Here is a 24,708-nt window from a genome sequence, read left to right on the forward strand (position 1 = left end):
GTCCTTTCTGTTTAGAGCAGCTGCATGCAGAAGTTCTCTTTACTTAAAGCTTTGAACAAACTGTTTGGCTTGGTTTTGTAGGTCCGCATCATCACTAACATAAATGATGATGAAGTCACACGCCTCAGAATAGCTTCTGTCTCAGATATAGCGTACAGTGCAACGTCAGGCATGAAAATAGAGTGCTGGAGAGCTGGTATGGAAGAGAAATGGGCCTCAACTCTAAATAAGTAGACATGACATCATCATGAAACATTAATGCAACTTACACTGACTCGGTGCTCAGCAAGGAAAACCAGGGTTATTAATAACATGTATTATATGAAGCCTGATTCAACTTCTAGCTTAAATTTCTACTGAAGCCTGCTCATTTTGAACTGAGTTTAGTCCTGCAAAAGCTCACGTAATACAAGCCTAAGCATGGGTGTGCTTAGAGCGGTCAGCTTTACGTTACATAAATTTTGTATGCTCAGTGAACAGAATGCACTTCACCGTTTACAGTCAATTTATCATCAACTTATACGTGACATACAGCTACCCACTGATTTCATCCCCAGACTATGACCTAGTTTATCATAGTTGGGCCTCTCTAATTCAGCCAAGCTTAACTGAATTTGGCCTATGAATTTGCACACGTGTAAAGGTTGAGCAGACAGCATGACCTTATTAGTTCCTATGTATGAGAACGGTAATACAAATGTGAGTCCTCATTTTTGCTGTAGCAGCTATGCTGGGATGTTTTCCTTCTGTACTGTGGATGGGAAGGAGATTCATCTGGTTTTGTCTGATGTTATCATATAAGGTCACCATTCTGATTAGTTGTCCAGCCAGGGACAGCAGTGGAAGTGTGATGTTTTACTTGTGCTGCTTGAAGGTGATTAAATTGTTTTCCATAAAGTTCTTTTGTAGAAGAGTAGTGCTGATAAACGCCCCTCTCAAAGGGCGAACCAGCTCTTGGGTTCTGGTCTGTAAATCCAATTTACAGCAGCGGCAGTAAGCACGCTGCTGAGGCAGTATAGGAAATAGATACCAGGATGATACAAACATGAGAGACATAAAACCAGCACATTACCGCCTGGAACTGCAAGGGTCACCGCAGAGCGGGCATTTTTCACAGGTTTGGCCTGAAGCCCCCGGTTGGGTGCAAGCGCACGACCCACAGACGCATTCGCCTCTCCCACTGCACAGCGTCCCGTCCTCAGCAATGCAGGCGCTGGTGTCGGTTGTGCAATTACAGTATTCACCAGTCCATCCACTGTGGCACATGCACTCCCCACAATCACAGTCACCATTGCCTGGAAAAACATTTATTATACTTCACATCAGTCTCTTAATAAGAATCCAAATAATGGCCTCTAAATTCATTCTCCTTAATAGCAGATATTTTCCCCTTTCCAACGCTTCTCACTCTTAAACGTCTTTCTTCCTCCCCCAGCGTTTTCAGTTTTAAGCCAGAGGATCAAATTTTCACTTAGACTGGCTGCAAGCCAGCACAGCTCCATTCTCTTCACTGGAATCCTCCACACGGATCTTATCTCCTGACAGTGCACACCCTAATGGGTAAATCCTCTTTCATTTATAGCAGCATAATTTCAGCCTATCTATTCAGCACAATCTCATGGCTGGTTCCTGCCAATTTAATGCTATTCCCATTGTTTCAATAGAATCTCTTCTGATTTATAATGGTATAGCCCAGGACAAAAATTATAAATACAAGTTCTCAAATTCTGACTGTATCTTACAAAGATAAACCGAGAATCATTGAGGTTGCTGAGTTAAAATTATAAAAATATCAGAATTATCCTAAAAGCAATTAATTAAGATTAATTAAGATTGCTATTCTTTGATAATTATGTCAGAGTGAAATTGTACACTGACTAACACCAGCGTATGTCAATATACTTACCTAAACTTCCTTGGAGCTACAATCATCTACAGCCATTAAAAGTCAGACCCAGCGTGATGGTAGCTGATACACTCCAATAAAGCCATGCTAGCTTAGACTAACTATGGAGGGGTTCAAGGTGTCTCATTTTTAAATTTGAAATCAGGGTTAAAAATTGTTTCTTGTTTTAAGTCTAAGGATCATTCAGAAATAATTAATTACGCTTTATACAGAATTGATTGCAAGTGAATGCATGATGAAAATACAGATTCACAAGCTCATAGCTCAGAGTGAGACAATAAAGCTCTAAAACGCAGACACTAAAAATAGCATCGAGGGACCGTACCGCCACACTGGAGCCCTCTGTGTCTCACACACGAGAAGTCATCGCATTCGCAGTGTGGTCCGTACACCTTTCCGTACGGGGACGGGTGGCAGACGCAGTGCCCGCAGTAGCAGTCGCCTCTCCCGCTGCAGGAGCTCTGCTCTGCGGAGCCCTTGCAGGAGCTGGCACCGAGGGAGCTCTCGTCGCATTCGCAGTGCGGCCCCACGTACCCCGGGCTGCAGACGCACACCCCGCACTCGAACGATCCTTTCCCTTTGTTGCATTTTGGGCTGTTCATCTCGGCCTTTGCCTGACAGTTACAGCTGCACTGGGGATGAATTTCCATTTCCAGCGTGTCGCTGAGCCCCACTGGTTTTATCACAATATGCCTTCTGGATTTTTCACAAGACGAGAGACTTACAGTCACGTTGAAAGAGACCTGGAAGAGAAAACGATGGCTGTTCAGAGCTGCAGGTCTGCAGAGTACTCTGGAAGCACATGCAGAGGACATAACTAGAGGGTTGTAGATACCACCTGCTTTTTTTGTAACTGGTTTGGAGGAAGATTATTTGGTAAAGAGCAAACTCTCTACCTTGGTGTCTTAAATTCTCTGGAATTCGTGTATTTTGAGAATTTATTCTCTACTTACTGTCTCTCCCACTTTCACATGAGAGCATTTCCTCTGATGTGGAAAAAGGGTCCCGTTGTTACAGATGGCCGTGAAAGAGAGATTGAGCCCTTCTGTCTCTCCCAGGACCTCCAGCTCCACCTCGGACCTCAGCTCCTTGAAGGAAAAATGCATGAGACGAATGGAGGGGTAACACTGCCAAGCGCTGCTAATGCTCCACGTCTGCATAATGTGGATTGTAACTTATCCTGACCTACATGGGAGAAAATCTGTGGGTTTAGCACAGATTGCAAGAAAAATGGAGAACAAGCAAAACAAAGTGCCAACAGAACCAGCTTTCAGTGGAAAGCAATGGTGGTATCAGTTTATTATCCACTATCACAGGGCTTATTTCCTGCCCTTGCAGGAGAATAAAATCAGTCTTTATTAAATCATCTTTCATCACTAAGTGCTCTGCTGACTGATACGGGTTTTCCTTTAGCTCTGGTCTTACCAAGGAATGGATTTGTGTCCCTGATTGCATTGCTAACACTGGGCTTTTCCTGATAGCCAGTCAACATCAGTATTGCTCCCTGTTTATCTCTGCTGCTAAAATCAAACCTCACAACATCTCTCACGGCAAGGCAGGCTCCGAGCTCAGTTTTGCCTTAGTGTGGGGCATTCATGACTGAGCTCAGTGTTTCCAGGGCCAGAGCCAGAGTCGAGTCCCACGGTGGGGTCCCGGAGCCGGGGGGCTCGCTCCGTTCCTTTCTTGTCCCGACGGAAATTCCTGCTTCACGAGCTGTTGGCGCTATTTCAGGTTGTATTTGACAATGTACTCATTAAATTTACTTGTTCAATCAAACTTTCATTTCTTAAGTGAAAATCTTACTTCCTGAACTCTCACACCCAGGTTTTTATATTGAACTCTTTAAAATATTTTATAGCAATTTTGCTTACACAACTTAGCCTTAATCCAAAGCCTAAAGGAGACCATGGAGAAATTCCCTATGACTTCATCGGACTGCAGATCCAGTAAATGGAAATTTTTCAAAAGTACCTCAGCAGTTGCTGAGCAAAAGTCTCACTGACTTGGCTTTGTGCTTGTGTGAACTTAATTGCTTTACAAAAATACCCCCTGCACTTCAATCAGAGCATGAGGAGCTCGCTGACCTTACTTCAGTGAGTCATTCTAGTAAAAGCATCAGGATGACTCACTGGAGTAAAGGTCTGGTGGGGTAAAACAAACTAAAAGTAGAACAGGTATAAACCTGTGTAGCCAGCAACTCCCTGTCCTTTGTACATGTCCTGGATTCCCTGGAAATTTGTCTTAGGGTTGCATTTGGTAGGGGTTTTTAAATGTCTTTTCATTTCAAAAACTTTGTCAATAAACCAAAGCGCACGATGTGTTGCTGTCCTTTAATAAAGCAAGACGCACGTAATACCCTGACCTCTTTCCAGCACACAGCCAGAGCAGTAAAACTGTGCACAGGGCATCAGGTTGGTAACCTCAGTAGCTCTCGATGTGTCCAATTTTCCCTTCATGTTTGTTTTAGAGCAAGGTACTTATGTTCCTGTTGAAACAATGCAGAGATTCTTAGAAAATAATTTGTTTGCAATAGCTGGGCTCTCACGGAAGGGCCAAATATAGCAAACCTCTAGATAAAACTGTGAATGTTGGTATGTGCTCACGTCCCTCTTCTGCCAGCTGCAAAACTACAAGGCTCAACCAGAATGCCACTGTGAGAGAAAATTAAATGCTGCTGAACACCAAGTCGTAATATTTGAATCCTGGTGCCTGTGCTGGGTCATTACGAACATGCCTTACTGTTGTGAGAGGTCAAAATACGCACCACCTTACACCACTGAAAATGAACGCGTAAACTGTGCCAAACTCCAGTGTCTTAGATCTTAATATCCGTGAGGACTTCTAATGGTGTTTTACATCTACTTAGCTGCCTGGCCATAGTTTGGGGACAAAGAGCAGACAGTTTAGTGAGCTTTAAGACATTCGCAGAGAAACATTTGTGGTTAAAAAAATTTTCTGAAAGAAACAACAGCCAAACAGCGTTAAAAACTTTGCCCTTGTGTTACATGTCCTGTTTTAATGTATTATTTCTTTGGTCTTATTTTCCTGTGAGTGAAAAGGGAATCAAGCACTGAAGAGTGGACTTTTTCTGAAATTTTAAAAACCTGGAATAACTTTAATCAAACGGCCAGAACTGTCACATGCAATTTAGCCTACAGCTCTGCAATACAAGGTTATGCAGAATTCAATGTTAAACAAAGCAGGCAGAAATATGCTCACAGAAGAAAATGAATCATACTTGGAAAGAACACGAGAACTCCTTGTAACAAATATTTTGACAGCTCAGACTTTCTTAACTTGCTTACTTCCTCTCTGAAGCTTTTAGATAGCAACACATGGTGAATGGTATTAGCAAATCTTGTGTTTATACAGCAAGCAAAGACTCGAAAGCACTTTAAAAGCATTAAAAGATTTAGCCTAACTCTACTGTTGAGGGGCAAATAATTATTTATTCCTTTTCTGTGGTTAAAGAAACAGAGACACTGGGCAGTGAATTACACTGCTGAGAGTATCATGAGAGGGCTGTGACAAAAATGGAATTACATCTTCTGTTTTCCATGTGATTTTTAACCCTCATTTCCCCCTTCTCAGTCCAAAAAATTTCAGATGTCTTCACTTATACTGAATAAGGTGGTTTTCGGTGGTTCCTTCTTGGAAGATTTTCAAATCATGAAGCAATAAAATTGTTAACCTTTAAGGTTAAGTGCAATAAAATGGGCTACGGTAATTTTTGAGCGTGACATGTTGCTACTTGTGCACTTTGTACATCGCGAAACGTATGTGGGATTTTAAGAACCTATGAGCGACTCTGGTGCATGGTCCAGACACGCTGTACCTGAATGAGGACATGAGTGATGGCCCAAAGGCAGGAGCCCTGTTCCTGCAGCCGCCTTCCTCCTGCTACAGCAGGGGAGTGAGCACCAAGCTCAGAGCCCCCTCCAAACCCTGCCCACAGCACGGCTGAACCCGGCACCGGCCAAAACAACTCAGGAGCTGCACCGGGGTCACCGCTGACAGTTCTGGGAGATGATCTGCTCAGCAGGCGGCCCCTGAAAAGCTGACAATGCCCTGGGTGTCACAAGCAAGGATGCTGAGAACAAGACAGAGGGCATCGTTTTGCCTCTGCAAAAACCTTAGTGTGCTCTGCCTTGCATACCGCAAGCTCTTCTGGTCTCCACATCTCAGCAAGGACTCATTGGAGTCAGGGCAGGTAAACAGAAGGTCAGCTAAAGTCACCAAGGGGATAGAGCAGCTGAGGAAAGACTGAAAAGACTGGGATTGTCCAAATTGGAGAGAAGGTTGCAGGGGTGGAAGGTGTCTCAGTGATAAAATATTATGAAATGATAAAGACGTAAAGATAAGGTGAATGCAGAGCTGTTATTCACCAAACTCTGCAACACCAGAACTAAGGTGCACTCAGTGAAACTTTAAAGCATAGGGAGTAGCTTAAAATGGGAAAAAGAAAAAAAAAAATGTATCTTGGCACAGTGCAACTGAACTCCTTTCTGCCACAGGAGGCAATGGAGACTGAAAATATCAGCAAGCTCAAAAAGGAGAGTAGAAAAAAAAAAAATCGTAGACAATAGGTAACTCTAAGGGGAAGAAGCAAGGGTGCACTCTCCACCTGTCCAGTGCTCCAGCAGGGCAGAAGGTGCCATGATACTGCAGTTAGAGGAAGCACTGTTCTGCACTTAACACGATGTTATGGCAAAAGGCAGCAGGACACAGCACCAGGACAATTATTTTATGTTTTTCCATTATTCACTGGACAACAAAATGGTATTCCAGCTATTAAACATAGGAACCTCTGTCTATATGCTAGAGTGCCAGCCTCAAGAAGTCCTGACAGGAACCAGATGTGACTAACAACAGGTTGGAAGGGAAGGGAAGGGAAATCCCGGTGCCACTGGATGTTTAGCAATAGCTTTGCTCATGTAAAGATTTTCCCCCCATATTTATTACAGCATGTAGACTCCCCAGATTAACCTTAAAGTTCTTTGCTTATTTAATTTTCCATGGGATAGAGAACCTTCTGGTATTTTGTATTTCATTTAAAAATTCATAACTCACCAATTGTATTGCTTTTATAAAAGTTACAAGAATTTGGTTTGCCTTCCTATCATCAAGACCAAACTAATTTTGGGCATAATGATGATCATATCATTCAGGTGATAGGAGGAAGAACAGAAAAAAAAAAAAGGAAAGAAACAGAAGCTCTTTGCAAAGAGTTATTTGGCATTATAGCCAGCTGGTAGAGCAGGTTTTTAATAAAAAGGGGCTGAGATGACTGGGAGAAATCTATGGTATATCAGCATATACGTAAATTAATTTATCTGTGTAAAGACATGTAAAACTATCTAAAAACATTCCCCTGACAGAAGAGAACCAGGCAGCCAGGAAGTGCTTTACAAAGCTCTGAAGAGCAGCACTGTATTTATGTTCCTGTCATCTCTACAGTATTTCTTGGTATTATCTAAACAAACCCATTTCATCTCCTGCGTTCTGCTTTTTAAAAACCTCAGAACAGCCTCACAGGGGCAGCATCAAATTGCTAAAGCAGAGGAGAGCACTGAGCACATGATAGTGCTTTTTTCCCCCCAGATATTCCTGCAGAGCAATTGTCCATCAGCTCTGGTGACAGCTACGGATGGGAAGAGAGTCGAGTCCCTGTCGAGGTATTGAGCTGGCAGACCTGAACACCTGTATTAAAGAAGGCTTAAGAGTAGGTGTGAAATACGGGACTGTGAAGAAAGCAAGACAGATGAGACATTGATGTGACTTTAGCATTCCAGCAGAACTAAGGAATGACAGAAGGTTACGGGAATTTTGTTTCTGGGCTCACTTAATCCTCAGAGTGAACAAAACTTTTGCTGCTAAGGTCAGCACCCAAGCATAAAAAATGATGTTCTTGTAATCAGTGCAGAAAAAGAATCAAAGACCCTTGTTTTTACCAAACTGCAATCTAATTTTGAAAATATAGACATGCAGGAAAAAAACCCACCTTACCTGATAGGCAGCAATGATCAACTGGAGAATATTTCCAGAATCCTTCTGTAGTCGTCCAACAGTAGCTCCAGGAATAAGCTTTGCATAGTTCTGGGGGGGGGGAAATAAAGAAGAGACTAGGTGACAAGGAGCTACCATCTGGAAAAGAACAAAATATATTGAAGCCAACCAACATAAATAATAGCGATATTTTCAAGGACCATTGCAGTCTCAACAACACATGTCCTATTGAAAAAGTCCTATGGAGAAGTGCTAGTTTCACTGACAATTAATGGTACATAATATTGCTCAATCACCTCTGCGTGCTTCGAAGTATGATAGTATAGTATTTTTCAGCCATGCTTTTTCAAATTTATAATGAAGATATATTCTATCGACAGTTGTGTTTTTCTCTGATAAAAACAACCAAGACCAGATTCAGCTGCTGTACTCTTGCTGTACTATTTAAGTGTCTTGGACCCTGCATTCAATAAGAGCAGTCACTTTTTTATCTTTGCAAGCAACTGAGCACCTTGAATTCTGGTTAGCGAGGGCATGGAAGTTGAGAAGTTTAAACTGAGGGCTACAAGAACTTTCTATCAAGGCCCCTAAAAAACTGCTGCTGGTTTATGATCGATGTAACACCCCACATGTATGCCTGTGGTCTGTGGCTATGATCAATTGTATGTCAACTTTATGTTAATAATGCACTGCCACTTTAACAATTGATTTCAGTGAAAAGTTTTCTTTTCTTTTTGCATTAAATTGCATTGTGACGCTAACGTGACATCTAACAGCTAGATTTTAAATATGCTCGATTAAAATTTATCTTGCCTGATTGTTAAATACTTGAACTTCTCTTGCATGTACCCATGCCTTTGAAAAATAATAACCGTTCATCATCAAAAACACACATTGTAACATTCATTTTCCTTTGCAATTTATCATATCAATGTTGTTATATATGTTTTAATATAAAAATGAAAAAAGAAAATTTCCAGAGAGCTATTAATAAACATGGAGAATTTGATACCTTTACATCCCTCTTATACTTTACATCTCCAAAATCCCTGTGATTACTTTATATATTATGTATGGAATACTTATCATTCATTAGATTTCTAAAGTGCTATTGTAAATCAGCGGGATTAACTGCATTTTGTGTTACAGCTGGTGACTTTGCATTCCTGACTCCTCCTGTGATTAGTGCTCTCTGAGGGATTCTTAGAATATTGAAACTCTGCATTTTGTCCACGTGGACCTTTCAGGAGATAATTATAAGAAAAGACGATAAACCTGGAATTTAAAGTATAGCACCCTTTAATCTGTGGCATGCAAAACAAACAGCAGGGATATACTGTTCTGAAGACTTTGTTTTATCTTTCCTCTTTGAACAAAAATATTCTGCACAGTGATACAAGGACGACGTTGCAAGCCCTGTCTAAGAGTGCATCTCCAGTCCATTGGTTAAACCCTGCCTTTTAGCACATATTTCTGTTTAACCATTAACAAGGTGAGGCAGACCGATGCTTTTGAAGTGCTACTCTCATAAAACTATCCAAAGGATGTAATGGAATTTAGTCTTTTAGCAAATATTCATTAGAAGATAAACTGCCTTTTTATAGAGATACTCTGATACGTGCTGGTGAAATTTGCCAATTATACGTTTGAGTTCAGTGGGGTGCTCACTTTTAGCAGCGTGATAGAAGAATTTTCACCATAGTGTCATGCCAAATTTATAAAAATCATTTGAAATTCCATACAAGTGTGGAGACTAGAATATTTTTAGTTCAATTTTCAGCAGTGAAATGCAGTCTGAAAAACCCAATTTTCAAACTGTATTCTTCTGTGATATAAAAAGAAATAATTTGTCCAAAAAAGGAGCAATTTCTGTTTCAAAAGAAGTGCTGTTTAATCCTGACTAAGGAGGGAGTCTTTTCCCTCATCTCAGTTTCAATAATTTTTTAAAGAATTCTGCTTGAAAACAAATAGTATCAACAATAACAACAACTACTTCATGAAACCTTAAAGACTGGTGTTTTCTTTTATAGCAAAATAAGATTTAGACAGTTTGTCAAAATATCATTATTATTGCAATATCCACAGATGCTTTTTGAAGAAATAGATTTTATAGAATAAAAACATTCCCCTGCTGCTTTGCTAAGAGTCGGTTGAGACTAATGATGCAAGAATTTAGAAATATATGAATATATTTTTAAAAATGTGGAGTTTTTTGGGAAAAAAAATATCCTTTTTATAAATAATCTCCACTTATCAGGACTCAGTGTAAGGAACTTCTCCCCTCTCTTACATTTAATTTTTAGTGGCCTTAAAAATGTTTCCACGTGACCACTTTTAAAGTTCCTGTGGCCAGGGAGAGCATCAGCCCTAAACCTTCTCCCTCCTTCAGACTGCTGTGCAGTAGCTGTTTGGTTGCATCAAAGGATCAAAACTAAACCCAGCTATGGTGCAAGCATACGTGTTCTGTGCTTGTGCAATCCGTAGTATTTGTGTATTAGATGATAATACACATACATGTAAGTGGATAAACTGAAAATGCAGTTGGAGAGCATCAAGAATATTAAATGACTGAATTACTTGGGGCTAAATTGTTGGGGATTATACAGGGCTAGAAATATAAAGTATATATTTAACAGTCTGAACATTGCACTTAAGACTAATGGAATCTATCAAGTCTATTTAAAGAGGTGCTTTCTAAATCCTCGCAGTCATTTTAATGTAGATTTGTCTTTAAGAACTGAATTATAAATAGCAGTGGTCAATATCAGGAGCTGATATAATTAGATGCTGAGTTCAAGTAGATCTGAGATGAGATATTTGGGGAGAGGCTTTCCACCTCAAAGGATAATTAAGTTTGAGAAGGTTTTGGGGGAAACTGCAGAATCTCCATCACTGAGGCTTTTAAAAAAGAAGTAAAACACCAAGACAAGAGTGTTTAAGGGTGGTGCCCAAGTGCCGGTTTAGGGTCCTCTCCCAGCTCTTCCAGCCGACCTGAGCAGTGGCCGTAACACAAGAATAACTCTCATTGTCTTGCTTGGTTCTTTTTACATTCTTAAGCGCGGATACCTGGTTATTTAAATTTATATTAAAAATTTGAATCACACAGATGAAAACATGACATTATTGCCCTGATTGCAGGTCCTACATATACCCTTGAAAGTATGCTGTACTGTGGGAAAACTGCAGTGAGACTTAGGATTTTTGTCCTTGCTTTGACTGATTTCCCACATTACCTACAGGACAGAAAGCAGACAATAACCTTTTTTCCCCTAACAAAGAAAGTAACAAGAACAACCCATTCCCCAGCTGGGTTAACAATAGCTTGCATTTTTTGTTAGCTATAAATCTTCGGTTAGTGTTCCCAGTGAACAAAGGGTGCCACTTGATAACTTTGATACTGGTATAACACCGACACAGGGATACTGAAACAGAAACCCCCCGATAAGAACACTGTTGGCCAACTCTGAAGGTGACCACCAGCAACTTCCAATGGAAAATATAATGCCATCAGTAAGAGAAAAGTTTCTTTGGATAAAATAAGGCTCTAAGTCAAAGAGATACTTCCAAACTACCTCCCAGAACAGCCCTTATTCATGCAGGTCCTATTAAAATCAGGGAAAAGATTTCACTTGTCATTAGTTGAGGCCCTATTAAGAAACTGGTGAGCAATAAAGAGATTTAGTAAAAGTGTTTTAATGTACAAATTTTAACTAGTCTACGCTATAACTATAGAATCCCACTGCATTTGTAAGCAATTGACTTCTATTGTTGATCTAAATTTCCACGCTTCAGCTCAGTTTTCAATACAGTCTTGAAACACGCCGGGCAGGCAGTGCTCCAAGATGCAGAGTGGTTCCTCCCTTGTCAAGGCTGTAATCTGAGAATCAGTTTACGAAAGATGCGACTCTTGTAACTTTTGTCAAACACCTGGAGTATTAGTCTTACTCAAGACAACTCTACAACTGGAACCTGTCGGAGAAGCACCGGGGGGGCTTTTCCTTGGGTTAACACGGTGAATAAAAATAGAAAACCATCATACTGGTGAGCACCTCAAGGGCTCATCTGTTCTCTCTGCTGTAACATAGGACCTTTTTCCCCTACCTTTTCTTTCCTATTTACCACGTGGTTACCACATTCCTTTACTTTTGGCTTTTAATGAGGAATGTTGTGTGAAGTTTTTTCCTTTGCAAAGCCAAGCTTCTTATATCAGCAGGACCACCCTTATTGACTCCCTGTCAACAATCTGAAGTCACAATTTCTCTCCCCTTGTCCCCCTTCACGCAGCAGTATGTGGCCAGGCAGCAAACCTCCTTATTATCCTCACTGAATTCCCACCTAGAATTTCTTTTTGCACGTGAAGATTTCTTCCCAGCAGCAGGACCGGACAGAAAAGGAAATAAGAATTGCCAATAGCCTTCTTATTTTATCTTAGAGGGATTTTGCTCACGTTCACTGCAAAAAGCAGTTAAGCAGCCGTTGGTGGCTTTGCCTCAGCTCACAGCTGGAACACCAACAGGCCAAAAGCCACACAGGGCTTCAGGAGGGCTCATTTCTGTGGAGTCTGACAACAAGTGCCTGCACAGATGACTGATGGAGCTGCAGGTATGAATGATATTCAGTTTATTAAAAAATATGGATTTTGCCTAAATCCCGTAACCACTGCTCCTCTGCTCTTCCCTCTCTTCTGGCTCCCATTTCCCATGACATGGCTTCATAGAGCAGGAAATGACTTCATAGAACAGGATCCTGCGAATCCTCTAATAAAATGTTTTCCCTCAGTGGACATGAGGAATGATGTATGAGGGAAGAGGACTTTGTCCATCATGTTTTGTATTTTTAATCTTGCCACACTACTTCCCTATTTGTCTCATTGGAAAGAGACACAGAAATAAAGACAAATTAGTAAAACTCTCAGGTCAGATGAAAAAAATCATTATCTCAGAGTTGAGCTGAGCTGAACTGGAATTACTATATCAGCTGTGAAAAAGGGTGAACCTTCAAACAAATACTGGAGAACTAAACGTTTTCGTTTGCTCACCTCATATATGTGAACTTGCTCATTCGTTACAGCAAAAATTAATAAAACATTGTTTTGCACAAGTTTGTCAATTAATTGTCCAATTGTGGGATACTCCTGCAAACAAACAGAAGAGAGCCACATCAATCCAGTTTTCATGTGTGTCCAGTTGCTAATTATCTCCCATGAAACACACAGTCAAATGATCATAATTAATACTGTATTGTCTCTATAGTATAAACTATAATTAGGCATTACATGTATACAAAATAAGAGACAGTATATATAATTTCCTTGTCTTGTTTTTAAGGAAACCCCTCTGAGAAAAGTACAGTACCGACCTCCATGCTGGGACACTTGGCTCGGTAGCATCTGTTATATCTATGTATACAATCCAAAGAATAACACCGTGCCAGAGCAACTGGCTATTTGTCCTACACTGAACACCGTGGTGTATACATTCACTAGTTTTGAACACTGAACATTAAGCTGATAAGTTCTCCTATATGAACAGTGTCCTACAAGTTTCTGAACTCCTCCTGATTTCATGCCCTCGCAGGGAACATGATTAATGCAAATTTTCCTTCCCTGCAGAAGGAAATACCAGTCAGTCCTGTTCCATGTGTTCTCCAGGTTAGCAGGAATAAGACTGCGCTTTCTTTTTTCCTAGCTACCATCATAATTCCATACAAACACACTGTTCTCTTTTTACTAAAATGTGGAATTACAAATAAAATAGATGACAGTATATATCTGGATTCCCCAACTCTTACACAGTTCAGTGATGAAGGTATACTTTCATTAATGTTCTAAGTTGCTCATGTTAGTCTTTTAATTTCCAGAATAGGAGAGTTGTACAAAATTAATAGTAAATTACCAGAACCGTTGACATGGAATATTCATTATTGTGGTCCAAGTGACAGTTCCCGTCATTAGGAATAACAATCCCTGCCAGTTTACTGTCCATCCCAAAATGGGAATCAGCATCGCTCACGAACACCAGCAAATGTAGAGAATCATTCCTCCATCCAATTTTTTCCTGTCATTTAAAATATATTACTTTAGCAGGTTGTATTGCACTCACAATATAGAAAAGCAGGAAAAGATTTGGAGAATAGCATCTCAAAATAAATGGAATCATTTTAAAGGGAGCGTCACACACATAACTATCTCTTTTAAGAGATGGTGTTCGTTCCATTGTCTTTGGCTAACATTTTGTCTCTCTATTCCTGTGTTTAATAACATGGGCTGGCCACGTTCATGTCAATCTGCTTACTACTCTAAACATAGTTAATCAAAAATAATTAAAGAAAAAACAATCAAGAAAACAGACCCAGTAATTATACAGTTCATGTTTCTTTTTTATCCCTGGCACTTAAAAAGAAACACTAAAATACTGCAATATGCATGTTTAACTTGATACAGCCAAAAGTATTTTCACGGAAATCTAATGAGGTTCTTGGACTGCATTAAAAAAAAAATCTTGAAAAATAATGATCTGCTTCTTCGAAATATAACCATATAGTATTAAAAGTGGTAAAATACAGAATAGTTAATATTATACCTAGAAGTTTCGATTACCTTGCAAACAGCTGCCTGCATAATTGCATCGAATCCTCCCTCTGGAGTGTCTATATTAGCAGAGATTCGCTGTCCTTTCACAATTTCATTGAATTTTTCAGCATCGCTTGTTAGTGACAAAACATGTTTATATCCAAAGGTGGGTAAGCACTCATATGGCACACTTCTGCAAGATAAGTGAGACAGCTTATGGATAATGCAGAGTAAAAAAAATCACTACAACGGCTACTTCGCAGGCCTGTCTGGATTAGTTTTTACTCGGGTATCTCTGTGTCTGAGATAGATCTAGCGAAAAACGTAAGAGAATCATAGAGCATCCAGTGAGGTGGGCAATGCAAACAGGTTTGCGTACAGCCTGGGAAACGCCGCCTGGAGCAGAGTAGTTCAGGCAGTTATCAGTGCGCGGTCCTTGCCGTGCTCCCTGCTGCACCTTGTTTTCATACTCAGAAGCGCATTAGGACCTGTAGTTAATGACGTTCAGAGAGCACCACAGAGCTGTCGCAGCCCTGCACCAGGCCGCAGAGCACAGCTGCTCCTCCGCGTAGGTTAGGAAAGAGCCAGGGCAGCCTGGGTTTGGGGGTACTGCTAGACTTTAAGGGGAAACAAAACCGGGAAAACAACTGATGGGTAAATGAAACTGCTGTTCTGTGGTGGGTTTGAGTTTGCAACTGCTTGGTATAGCAATGTCATAAAATTCATGTGTGTATATATATGTGTATATTCTGGCAAATCAAAGAAAAATACATAATTATTCTGCATACCTGTTGGTTAACCCATTAAGCACATTTGTAACTAGCAGCAAAAGCTAAAAAGCAGAATCACTCCCAGATTCCTCTCTCCAAATAAGACTCAACACAATAACGATCAGAGTGTGAAACTAGAAAAAACAAATCTTGTTTCCCCGAAATGACTCGGTTACAGCTGGAAGAGGGCAGAGGTTCCAGCGAGGCTGTCGAATTGAATTTCGTTCTAAAGATTAATATTATGACTTAATGTTGGCCTACAAAGAGAGGTAGGTATTTTCCCTACCTACCTGCAAGGGTTCTTTATTTCTTCAGCTGTAGTTTTGATAAATGGTGAAACTGGTTTTTCAACAAAAGATCCAAACCCCAGTCTGAAGTTGCTTGTCAGTTTTGACATTTCTTTGGAAAGAGTTGAACCCAGTTCTTTGATTGTATTCAGATCATCATCCATGGAGGCTGAAAGATCCATGAGGTAATAGAGATCAATCGGATAATCTTCAGTTTGGCGAACCTTGATCTGTATTGTTTCTTCATGTCCTATGAAGGTCACGGGAAAATGGGATAAATATCAGCACTTCTAAATAGAAGCGGTGAGCAACACCAAGTTGTTCATAAACCTATGTATATGGTGAAAATTATGTAGTGGTTTTTTTAATTCTACTGATGATTTTAAAAAGTCAAAACTTCTCTGTCAACTAAAATGTCAAACAGGAGGTTTGAAAAATTAAAAGCAGTTCTACTGTTTTTTTCCAAACTGTTCTTCAGTATAGCCATAACCATAGATTTACAAGTGATTGCTGTAATTTAAAAAATGAGAACATCACTTTGGCACTATGCAGCTTCAGAAAATTTAGATAAGAAGCTAATTAAAACTAAAGGTAGCATTTATGGGACATACCACATACTTTAGAAATTTAAAGAAAACCAGAGTGTATGCACAGGTTTTATTCTCAGTTCCAACACTATGATACGACCTAACTGGGTGCCTCTTATGTTTCTTTATTTCAGATTTTCTCCAGGTAAAATTCACATCTCAAGGACCTCAGAGTAGGTCTGGAGTGTTTCCATAAATGTTACTGGTGCCTTGTAAATCCTCAGAGCAAGACTTTATGCTGCCTCTGAGATATGCTGTTTGCCAGACCTGCGGGGGAGAGGCGCAGGGCTGGGCTGGGGTGGGCTGGGGGGTGTCCACTCTCTCACTGCCACCTCATTGGCAACAGAATGGAAGAACTAAAAAAATATAGCCTTACTTTTATGATGTACCCAGCACTCCTGAAAGTATTTTGAACTCAGTTGAACCTAGCTTTCATCTGACGAGTCAACAGATAATTTTGGACTCCACACAGGTTTTTTTATCTTTATTCTATCTATCAAGATTTTTTTTAGATCATTCAGTCTGAGAAGCTTCAGTATATCACACTGGCTGGAAAAAAAAAAAAAAAAAATCCCACATCTGTGAACTGAGCGACTTACCTGGTCGCAGCCTGAGAGTTAATTTTTGAGGAGAAATCTGTGTGACATCAGAATTGTTCTTCTGGGTTGCTACAGTTAGGGGCTTGTTTCTGTGAATTTCTACTTCTGAAATGGGAAATTCAATCAAATTCAACTGGCATCCTTTTGACAAAAGGTTTTCTGGGGTATCACACCTCCCATGAATTCCAGATGAGTCTGTGTAATTCTAACGCGAAAAGGAGAAGGAATGGATGAGTTAAATGTATTTACTGCCCAGCCACCAGCACCTGGCTGATGAAAGGTCAAACCAACGCAGGGGAGAGAAAGTTAGTGCAAAGTAGTGCAGAAAGAGATCTAGGTGGCACAGAAATCGAAATTTGCCCTTCATGGATCAAGTCACACAGGTGTATAATTAATGTAACTTACACCGATTTGGTATCCTGGGAGAAAGTGCTCTATTGTTGGGGAATGGGAATTGTGCCACTCACTGCATTTGGCTTCTTGCAGAACTGGGAATGATAATACAAAGCCCCTCGTTTTTCTATTACAGGATTATGCCACAAATTCCTAAAGAGTTTTGAATTGCTGATGGAACAACATCATTTAATAACAGAAGAGGTCTCGCAGATAATAAACTCCTACAAATTTTGTGACAAACTGACGGTGGGATACCCAGTATTCACTGTTTTTTTTCTGACCTACTCTTTCTCCTCAACACTCATTTAACCTGTTCACTGAGGCAGGTAGCAAGTCCTTGTTACTCTGCCTGGTGCCCAACAAGCACCACAGCCTCCCTCCCTCACCGCCCAGCACCACCGGGGCTCCCGGCATGCCCATGTCTCTCTGGTTACAATTGACCCAGTATCCTACTTGACCTTCTCCCGTCTGGAGGCAATCACAAGCCTATCAATATCAGTTGGATAACTTGCAGTCTATTTTTGTTAATCATTTCAAAGCACTTGATATGTATTCCTTTCCACAACACTGCTGCAGGGTAGGTACTGCCCCCACATAGCAGCGCAGTTAATCGTTAGTTTTACAAAAAGAGGCTTCTGTGCCTTATTACCATTTCCTAGAGCTATGTCCAGAGTTTAGATCCTTAAAATCCATCAGCTGCCTCCTGAGCTGGAACCTGCTCTGGCTTGCAAGACCTTTTGACCAAAACCTGGGCAATGCCCAGCAGAACCGGCACCGAAACATTCAATTGCTGGCTGATGGTGATGGGCCCATACTATGGGGTGGCTCTTTTCTCCTGGGTTTGGGTAAGCAACCTGGGCTTCAGCCATTGAGCCACAAATATTCTCTGAATTCAGTCACTGAAAAACTTACCATCTAAAGCAAAACAAATTTACATTAAAACTATTAAAATCAGAACCGGGACCCTTCTTTCCACTAAAATGTCACCCTTCGTGCCTGAAAATTACCAAGGATCTTATGTATTTTGGTGGAAGCAAGGTTGAGGCACTCGATGGGAACAGTGGTTTATTATCCTTCAAAGCGAATCTGATGTCTTTGCTCAGGCAAAACTCTCGCCAACTGCTTCTTGAATACAGTGCACATAAAAATCATGTACCATTATAAAACTTTCACAGAGAGATTCACATCTCCTTTAGTTACACACTTTGACTTGCTGGCTTTTCAAAACATGTGTGAAGAGGCAAACTCATATTTCAAATACAATTACAAGCTGCATTTTTATCCTACAGAAAACAGTGATTTCTTTGGAGGCACTTGTGTTTACTCTGACACTAAAGCTCTTATGTCTTTTGCACTCTTGGTGCGCTGTTCCCTAGCAAACCAGTGAATGAGCCTGTGAACAAAAAAAAAAAAATAAATCACATTTACTACTCTGAAGTTTTCAATAGTTCCACAAAAAAACCCCCCACAATAAATTATGTTTCATTTTTCTTTTCTGAAAATACATGGCAGTAGTCAAAATTATATGATCAAATTTCATTTCAAGAAAATCCTGTTTTGGTTGTTAAGTTAACATAAAAACTACTGCAAACACACTAACATAGGTGTGTTTTTTCCCATGGTAACATTTGTGCTAACTTATATATTATTTTTAGCAAACTTTTTACATTTTTTTAGCAAATTTTTTAAAAAGTGCTGTTTGGTCTTTGTCAGCTACTTCATAAAGCAGTGTGTTAGTCCCATCCTAGGTATCATTTTGCTATTCAAAAAAAATCAAGAAATACTTTTAACAGCAAAGGTGTAAACCAGAAACTATCATGAAAAAGACTTATTTTATTTCTCTATTATTTCTGGCAAGTTTTTAATTGTGATAGCTGGCTCTCTTGCTAATATTAATGAACTAAGACCTAGAATATTTACTGTGAAGTAGAGAGATCTTACTTAGCACCATTTACAGGTGAAAGTTTTAAAAGCAGAGATGTTAAGTGACTTGCCTGGGGTTACACAGAAAGTCTGCAACAGATATATAGGAGACAAATAACATTCTTTTTAAAGCCAAATGTTTTAACCAAAACATTTACACCTATATCACACTAATTATAAAACTGACACTATCATCATACTTAAAATCAACCACAGATTAATCATTTGTATATGCAAACTGACTGGAGCACCTTCTGTTTACGCTGCCTTGGCACGTAATATGTAAGATGCAGTCTGGTCTCTGACTTGATGTCTGGTGCTTCATCATCAGCGCTGTGGGTGAGTCAGCCCTGAGGCTGATGACTTGAGCCCCTCTAATAGCGCTTTTATTTCTGCCTTAGATGAGGAAGGTTGTTTTTAAAACAAAAAAACCCCAATGAATAATTGACCATGAAGTCTAGACTGAATTCCGTTTTTGATCCCCAGGAAGGCTTCACTAAGCGCTGCATACATTACAAAACCACGGGCTGACCCAATTAAGTCAATACTTCATCACTCAGAGCTACTACAAACACTCTGAATCTTGCTTTGAAATTTTTTTTGCATCATTTACTCTACCTCTTGAAAACACCAAGCGCAGTGTGGTCCGGAAAGCAGACAATCTTCACAAGTCACTGCTCTTTCCTGAGAACAGGTCCCTAAAATCCAAGAAGATAAAAGATCCTCAATAATGTGTTTAATCATTCAGTTTATGAAGAATCTTGTTATTTAGAGAATGTGGGAGGTGAAAAATGCACACATTTAGCCATATTTAGGATTACTGATAAGATTCCTTCATAAAGGTATTTCTATTGGTAGAAGATTAACTCTCTAATAAAAATTAAAACCCCACAATTGCTGGAAATTAACACACTTCTGCACGTTTTACGGATGGCATTCACTGAGAACATGTTACTTGTTTTCTCCAGCGCACCTGATAAAGCGTTACACATATGGTGCAGGTCAGACATTGCCAACATAACCAGGGATATTAAAAGAACAGATTTATGTTCACTCTGCACGCTTAAAATTGCTTCACTCAGGTCTGTAGATACTTGATATGATTTTAATTTATTGTGCAAGTACCAGTGAAACACTTAGTCACATGTATAGTATTTTCTCAGCGGATCAAACAGCGATTAGTATAATCAAAATCGCTCAAATGCCCATGTCTTTCATACATGGTGTGCTATGTAATGACCGCATAAAGCTGAGATGAATTTGCAGGGTAGCCCTACAGCAGTCTGTCAAAAAAAAAAAAAAAAAGTCATTAAACAGAAAGGAATGATTAAATACAGAAGCAAGGTATTTTGTATTAACTTCAAGCAAGAGACAATGGAAAGATGGTTTTGAAACGGATTTCCCTACCCCTGAGCCTTACCTTGCACACAGTTATTTCTTTGCAGAAATAGGAAACAGAGGCAAAGCAATTCAATCCCCATTCGTTTTCAGTGCTGGCTGCGTGACAAAAAAATATTAGCCTGTTAATTATCGTCCGCGGAAAGGTAGAATGTCGTAAAATTCATACATTCCCAGAGGGTAGGTTTTCAGATGTCACCTACACCGGACTGCGAGGAAACTTCAACCCTACCGGGACGGACCATGAATAAAAGTGAAAACAAGGGCTACCCGGGCAGGTAAAGAGGACAAGCTGTGCATAAAGTAACCTGAACATGGTTATCACTTCCTTGTTTTCCTGGATTCCTTATAAGGTATAAGGGGAAAATTCATTCAGGTGAAGATTTCTGTCAATCCCAGTTGCTCTGGGTCCTAGAGCAACCCAGCCAAGAGAGCGGGCGTTTATGCGTACAGCAACTCTGAAAAGGCTCCTCTCAAATAATGCCTTTAATCGTTTCCTGAGGGAGTGCGTTAGGCAGACAGGTCATAGGATTGCCAAGTGAGTATACCTGGAGAGGTGTAAAAATCCCATTTTTTCAGATTTCCTGATGTGGAGGGAAACTTGTAAATGCAACTGTGGGAAAAAAAAACAAAAACAAAAACAAAAACCAAAAAAGCAATCACTTATGCGAATTGAGGATCTGGCTTCAGTAATTCAAGATACAGAGCTAATTTATTTTATTAACATTGCAAACTGAAAAGGAAATGCTGCAGTTGTGGATTTTTTAATATGTAGAAGGAGGAATAATTGTACTCTCAGTTCTGCAGCTGACCTGGAAAAAAGGTCATATCAGCTTTAGTGCTGTGTAATAAGTGGCCAAATATTCCACAGCACAGACACACCAATATAATAAGTTATTGCTATTTCTTCCCCCCACCCGGAATGAAGGCAAAAATATGTATTTCTTACAACCTTATTAAAGGAAATAAAATTTGTTATTTGTAGATTTAATCTCTTCTCATCTTCTAGACTCTGCTATTGTCTGTTTTGAAAATCATTTGGTCAGGACAAGCCCTCTCTTACCACAAGGGTTTGCAACCGACTCTACACACTACAGCATAAAATTCTAATTTCATCAGTTGTGTTGCTGGCCTGAAAACACATATCCCTTTTTTTTCTACAGTCAGAAATCCTACCAAAGTCAGCTCATAAGGACTAGGTTGCTCTCACCAAGAGAGCTGGCAGGATAAGACCTCCCTTTTCAAACTGGTGGTAGCTGCAGTCTTGGGGCAGGATGTGACGGTAGGAATGGGTCTATACTAGTTAAACTCAACATGCCTGGAAACATTCCTGGGCATTGAGGCCAACTGGCACAGAAAGACTTGAGTTTATGCTTGCAAATTGCCTGTTGGGACCATTCTATCCACCAAATTGTGCCTAGAAATTGTTTTCAGAAAGTGTTAATTGGAAGAGGTCAAATTCATGGCAGGGAGCATTTTAACAGTTTAATAGCATAGACAATCTCATTCTAGTGCCTGGAAATGTTCCCAGGCACATCCGATTTTACTAGTATTTACAGAGTCTATGGTAGTTTCATAGCAGCTCAAGCTGGATTACGTCAAGCCTACTTTTGCCCTGCCCTTGCATTCCCACCCCTTTACTCCTACCAGCACACATGTCCAAACAAACAGCGAGCTGATTCAAACCGATCCAATTAAAATCCAGTCACCTTCTGTGGGGAAGGTGAGGGGTTCCTTTTCACCTGGGTGGGTCCCTTGAATCATGTGGCTGCCCAGTCCCGAGCGAGAGCCAGGTCAAAAGGGAGGGAGCAGGAAATACAGGCAGAGTTGGCAGGGAGGGTGGGAACACATTAGACTGAATTTAGCCCAGCTTAGGTTGTTGTGGAACTGTAACTTAACATTTCTATTTACAACAACATTCCTAAGTCTCCTTCGACTGCTTTCTGTACCTTGGAGTGTCCTTTGCAAGGCACTTGTTCAGCTACAGCAATTTCCTGTGGCATGAAAAAAAAGCATCGATTAGATTATGTTCCCTCAGCTGGTGAAGACGCAACTCAAGTTGCACTGTCTGTAACTACCTAAGGTCAAAAAGAAGTGGAGTCAACTGAAAACGTTTGCTCACACTAAGAAAAAAAAATCCTCCTGTAAGTGCCATGTCATTTCCCTGTTTTTAATTTACATTTGTGTACATGTCCTTTAATATCGTTGCTCTGTCCACAGCTTTATGGAGCTCCAAACCCCAGTGCTTTCCCTTTCAAAGTAGGGGGTCACTCTGTAGCTCTTACCAGCCCCTGGTAATATAACAACACTTTGAAGCGTGTGCTCGAAGGACTTGGTGGCAGTCCTTCAGCCACCAAAAGGTACCAGACACCAGCGGTGTCCCAGATTGAGGACCAGCCAGCTAAACAGCTGGCAATTAGCAAATGCTTATTCTTAGATTCAAGATATCAAACTTTTTAGTGTAGAGGGAATGAATAATACAGCCTACAGAAAACTTACAAATTCTGTTTGATATTATCAGTTCCCCATTTGCTTGTGTGGTAATATTTTATATAGGTCTTGGCAAGGACAGCATGACTGGAGGCTAAGTGCCTGCCTCTGAATGGGATGGCTGCCAAAGACTATCTGAATAAGTCTTGTCTGAATAAAATAACTAAGTTTCTGCAAATTATTAAGAACAGACCTCCCCAGATCGCCTAGAGAGACCAGAGAAGGGAAAGTAGCAGAACAAACAACAAAAAACCACACCGGGGCAGGGCGGGGGAAGAGAGAAAAATCGAGGTCAGTTTTGAGTTTTAAAAACCTCACACAATGAGAAGCTCACAAGACTGGACAGAGTGGGAATAAAAAAACCTCACTGATAGGGGAACAGGAGGTGAAGAGAGGTCCAGGAAGGGAGACAGCACGTACCAAGAGTAGATCTTGGGCAAGACAAGAAAATCTAGGCAGGAAGCTGACAGATGATTCTTGTTTTGAAACATCAGCAAATATCTTGTGTAATATCTAAAGGTAAGTTGACCAGGAAATTCCTCTACTAATTTCATGCTTTATTGGCTTTAACTATCACACGTGCTAGAAGAGCAGAATTGCAACCCAGAGTAGCCACCCTGATGTGGGTGTAACTTTCATTACAATGACGTGTAAAAACTTTGGTGTCCTGGCATTGCTTGGTTTGACAGCAAGGGTTCCCCCTCTTTATAAGGTTTGTAAGACAGAGTATTGTTTTGTTCACCCAAATTAGAGGCATCAATTCAACACAATGTAACAAAAAGCTAGTTTCTAGTACAGACAGAACACAATTATTGTTTTCATCAGCCACTACATATTCATTTTGGAGCAAATTCTGGTCTCAATTAAATCAGGGTTACGGTTTTATAGTGACACATTGGAGCAGGAAACAGCTGTTTATCTTTCAGTATGGGCAATGCTGAACAATGTAAGTCTGTGGTTCTTTAGAAGATAATACAATTTTGTATAGTATAAAATCTTTAGTGCATTTCCCTCCATACCTGGCACTCATAATACATGAAGATAGCACAGAAAGATATTCCGTTCATCCAATCGACTTTTAACAAATCCACTGGCAAGTAACAAACGTTGAATATAGAGGTACAGAAAGAAAGAAAACTAATGTTGGGGACAGGGAATAAGAAATAAACTAAAACCCATTAGACTCAAATTACATTTCCTTAATAGCAGTGGGCTTGTTTTCTCTAGAACAATGGTGTTATCTTTTCTAGCGCACCAAGCGGAATCCACAAGTCAGCCTGGTGACGGGTCTGTAAAGGTTCCAGAATGGGAAGTGTTTGCCCACAGAAGCATGCCTTACCATTGGTTCAGTCAAATCTAAAAATGACTTCATTTTAGAAAAAATACCAACCTCTCCTGCAAATAGGGTATGAACTGGTGTAGCATAATTACACATACAGGGAGACCAGCCCAAGAGAAAACAACAATTAGTTCCTTTTTTGCTAAACAAAACCTGGAAGAGGAGGCATGTTAGCTCCAGTGAAAGCTTATCAGTCAACAGAAGAGATCAGTGTGTCCCAAGCTCATCAGAGCAAGGAAAATATCTTTTAATTAGAAGCTGGAGAGCTATCCATATGGAGGAGAAATTCTTGTAAGCAATCTCTCGGCCTCACACACGATCCAGCTCTTAATTCCCAATGCTCTTCTCATACACACTCTCACCCTGACAGCCTGGAAAAATATGGAGCAATTTAAAGTCTAAATGTCCCACAGGCTGAGACGCTTCTCAGAATATT

At 40.2% G+C, this 24,708-nt stretch overlaps 1 protein-coding gene across 5 annotated transcripts in view; it reads right to left on the reverse strand.

Moving 5' to 3' along the window:
• ITGB6 (integrin subunit beta 6) overlaps nt 1-22,200 on the reverse strand; it is a 36,656-nt gene extending 14,456 nt beyond the window's left edge. For 2 of the 5 annotated variants that reach the window (XM_054830590.1, XM_054830589.1), the window contains exons 1-12: nt 20,647-20,763; nt 20,466-20,542; nt 19,664-19,743; nt 16,727-16,931; nt 15,544-15,790; nt 14,511-14,676; nt 13,807-13,968; nt 12,951-13,046; nt 7,913-8,002; nt 2,860-2,994; nt 2,232-2,649; nt 1,073-1,295 (exon numbers count right to left, since the gene is read on the reverse strand). In XM_054830590.1, the coding sequence (XP_054686565.1) occupies nt 1,073-1,295; nt 2,232-2,649; nt 2,860-2,994; nt 7,913-8,002; nt 12,951-13,046; nt 13,807-13,968; nt 14,511-14,676; nt 15,544-15,790; nt 16,727-16,931; nt 19,664-19,743; nt 20,466-20,526 (1,883 nt within the window). In that variant the 5' untranslated portion in view covers nt 20,527-20,542; nt 20,647-20,763. Of the gene's footprint in view, nt 1-1,072; nt 1,296-2,231; nt 2,650-2,859; nt 2,995-7,912; nt 8,003-12,950; nt 13,047-13,806; nt 13,969-14,510; nt 14,677-15,543; nt 15,791-16,726; nt 16,932-19,663; nt 19,744-20,465; nt 20,764-20,991; nt 21,057-22,152 lie in introns of those variants that run through there. The other 3 variants (XM_054830588.1, XM_054830591.1, XM_054830592.1) reach the window with 3 other exon arrangements.
• Between the last annotated feature and the right edge of the window lie 2,508 nt (nt 22,201-24,708).

This window comes from Grus americana, chromosome 6, assembly GCF_028858705.1.
Source record: "Grus americana isolate bGruAme1 chromosome 6, bGruAme1.mat, whole genome shotgun sequence".
NCBI lineage: Eukaryota > Metazoa > Chordata > Aves > Gruiformes > Gruidae > Grus > Grus americana.